This window comes from Chaetura pelagica, unplaced genomic scaffold (assembly GCF_000747805.2).
Source record: "Chaetura pelagica isolate M959 unplaced genomic scaffold, ChaPel_1.0 scaffold1270, whole genome shotgun sequence".
NCBI lineage: Eukaryota > Metazoa > Chordata > Aves > Apodiformes > Apodidae > Chaetura > Chaetura pelagica.
Genome location: NW_009951910.1, coordinates 24,887 through 27,629, shown reverse-complemented (window position 1 = coordinate 27,629; position 2,743 = coordinate 24,887). Strand labels below are relative to the sequence as shown.

The window sequence follows — 2,743 nt, the reverse complement described above, 5'->3', positions numbered from 1 at the left end:
AGTTCCCAGCCACAAGCACTACATGGATCGAGACCCTCGGGAAGCGGGAACAGGATCGAGGAGGGAACGACTCGATGCCAAGCCCGTTGGGAACAGGGGGTGGGAGTGGGGGAGTGAAGGGAAGGGGAGTGAAGGGAATTTCCCCCCTTCCTTCACTTCCCCAAATCCGGCTGGTTTTGAACCCAAAGAACAAACGGTGTCACCGGGATGAAGCCGGGTTGGAATTTCGGGAATCGATCACATTCCCGGAAAACGCTGTGGATTTTGTATATGACCCTTGGAGTTCATGTATATTCGAGTTCCCCTTTTTCCATAGGACACCAGGAAGTTTTAGTCTCTCCTAGATGTTGGAATTCTTCGGTTCTGGGTTTGCATGTTGCCCAAAATCCCTTTTCCCCACACAAAAAAAAAAGAAGCCGCCGTTTCCCTCCCGCGTTTTTCCACCGCAGCAAATCCTGATGGATTCACACTCCCCCTTCCCCCCCAAATCCCAGTTGATCCCGTTGAATTTCCTTGGGTGCCACCCACCCAGCAGAGAAAATAGGGATTAAAAAAAAACCTCTAATGGGAGCTGGAAAATCCTCAGGGAATTCCCAGCGTTCCCACCCGGAATCGGTCGTGGCGGCTCCGGGAGGATCCGGCTCAAATTCCCCCTCCCCCATTTTTCCCTGTTGCTTTATTATTTCCTTCTTTTTTCCCCAATTTTCCTCATCCTGCTCCATAAACCTCCCCTCTTTTTTAAACTCTAGAATTGTGTAGAAATCAGGAATATTCCTTTTTATTTGGGAAAAGCCCCAAACTTCCCAATTTCGGGAGGAATTTTAACGGATAAAGATTTTTTTTTCCTTTTTTTTTTTTTTTTATTTCCAACTTTTTTTCTGGGGGGGGGTTGGAAATTCCAGGTGATTCTTGTACCCGGGAATATGGGACGATGGATTAAATTCTTCTGGAAATGAAGGAAGGGGAAGAGCAAAGTCTGGAATAGCTGGAATGGTGGGATGGGGAAGGGGCACTGGGGTTGGAGGTGGGTTTGGGAGGAATTGGGGCAGTTTTGGGGTTCCCTCCAGGAAGGTTTAAGTGAAAGGGTGTTGGGATGTGGCCTTGTGTCCTGGGATGTGGGGACAGGGGGGTCAGGATAGAATCATTGAATCATTGAAGTTGGATCCCTTGGGATCACTGAGTCCAACTATCATCCCTACTCTACAAAGTTCTCCCCTCACCCATCTCCAGGCCCTGACAACCCTTTCCATGAAGATGTTCCCAAGATCCCACCTCAACCTCCCCCAGGCAACTTGAGGCCGGTTCCTCTGGTCCCATCCCTTGTTCCTGGGGAGCAGAGCCCGACCCCCCTGGCTCCAACCTCCTTCCAGGCAGTTGCAGAGCCAGAAGGTCTCCCCTCAGCCTCCTCTTCTCCAGGCTGGACACCCCCAGCTCCCTCAGCTGCTCCTCAGGCTCACACACCGTTTGTATCCCACACTAGGTGGTCAAAATAGAACCATAGAATCACAGAGTCATAGAACCACAGAACCACAGAGTGACAGAACCACAGACCTGCTCAGGCTGGAAAAGCCCCTTGGGATCACCAGTCCAACCATCATCCCTGCTCCACCAAGTTCTCCCCTCACCATCTCCACCAACACCACATCCCAACGACCCTTCTGCACCTCCAGGGATGGTGACTCCACCCCCTCCCTGGGCAGCAGTTCCCGGGTCTGACCACAGCAAAACTTGTCCCTGATGTCCAGTCTGACCCTGCCCTGGTGCAGCCTGAAGCCCTTCCCTCTTGTTCTGTCACTAATGACCTGTGAGAAGAGACCAGCACCAGCCTCTCTGCAATGACCTTCCAGGTGGTTGCAGAGACTGATGAGCTCTCCCCTCAGCCTCCTCTTCCTCACACTGGACATTCCCAGCTCCTTCAAGGCTTCTTCATCAGGTTGATTCTCCAGGCCCTTCCCCAGCTCCGTTGCCTCCTCTGTCCTTGTCCAGCCCCTCGAGGTCTCTCTGGGATTGAGGTGCCCAAACTGGACCCAACACTCAGGTGTGACCTCCCCAGTGCTGAGCACGGGGGGACAATCCCCTGTGCCCCTGCTGGTCACACCATTTCTAATACAGGCCAGGATGCTCTTGGCCTTCTTGCCCACCTGGGCACACACTGGCTCATGTTCAGCCACTTGTCAATGAGAACCCCAGGACCTTTCCAGCCGCACTTCCCCAGGCCTGGGGCGTTCCCTGGGGTTGCTGTGGCCCAAGGGCAGGACCCGGCACTGGGCCTTGTTGAAGCCCAGACCATTGACAGCCCAACGACCCAACCGACCCCCGTGTCTGCGGAGCCTCCCTGTTCTGCAGATCAACCCTCCGGGGTGTTGGAAACGCTCGGGGAACGGGGACACAGGGTCGGGATGAGGCCTCATGTCCTGGGATGTGGGGACGGGAGGTCGGGGAGAGGCCTTGACCTTGGGAAAAGGGGACACAAGGGTCGGGATGAGGCCACATCTGGACGTGGGGACCTCGTGGCCGAGTCCCCGGGATGGGGGCGCCGGGGTCACGATCGGGCGTTGGCCCCGTGGCTGGGGACACCGGGGTCAGGCCGAGGTCACCTGGGGGACCCGGGCGTGACCTGGGAACGGGGACACGGGGTCAGGATGAGGTCGTGACCCGGGGCCGTCACGTGCCCATGTCCCCACGCTGGGGGTCACGGGGTCACGCCCCCGGTGACCGCGTGGGGGCGCGCGCGACGCCGGAG

At 56.2% G+C, this 2,743-nt stretch overlaps 1 protein-coding gene across 1 annotated transcript in view; it reads left to right on the top strand.

Moving 5' to 3' along the window:
• Positions 1-2,527: 2,527 nt before the first annotated feature.
• AKAP8L (A kinase (PRKA) anchor protein 8-like) overlaps positions 2,528-2,743 on the top strand; it is an 18,877-nt gene continuing 18,661 nt past the window's right edge. The window contains exon 1 of the mRNA XM_009994028.1: positions 2,528-2,581. Coding sequence (XP_009992330.1) covers positions 2,528-2,581 — 54 coding nt within the window. The remainder of the gene's footprint in view (positions 2,582-2,743) is intronic.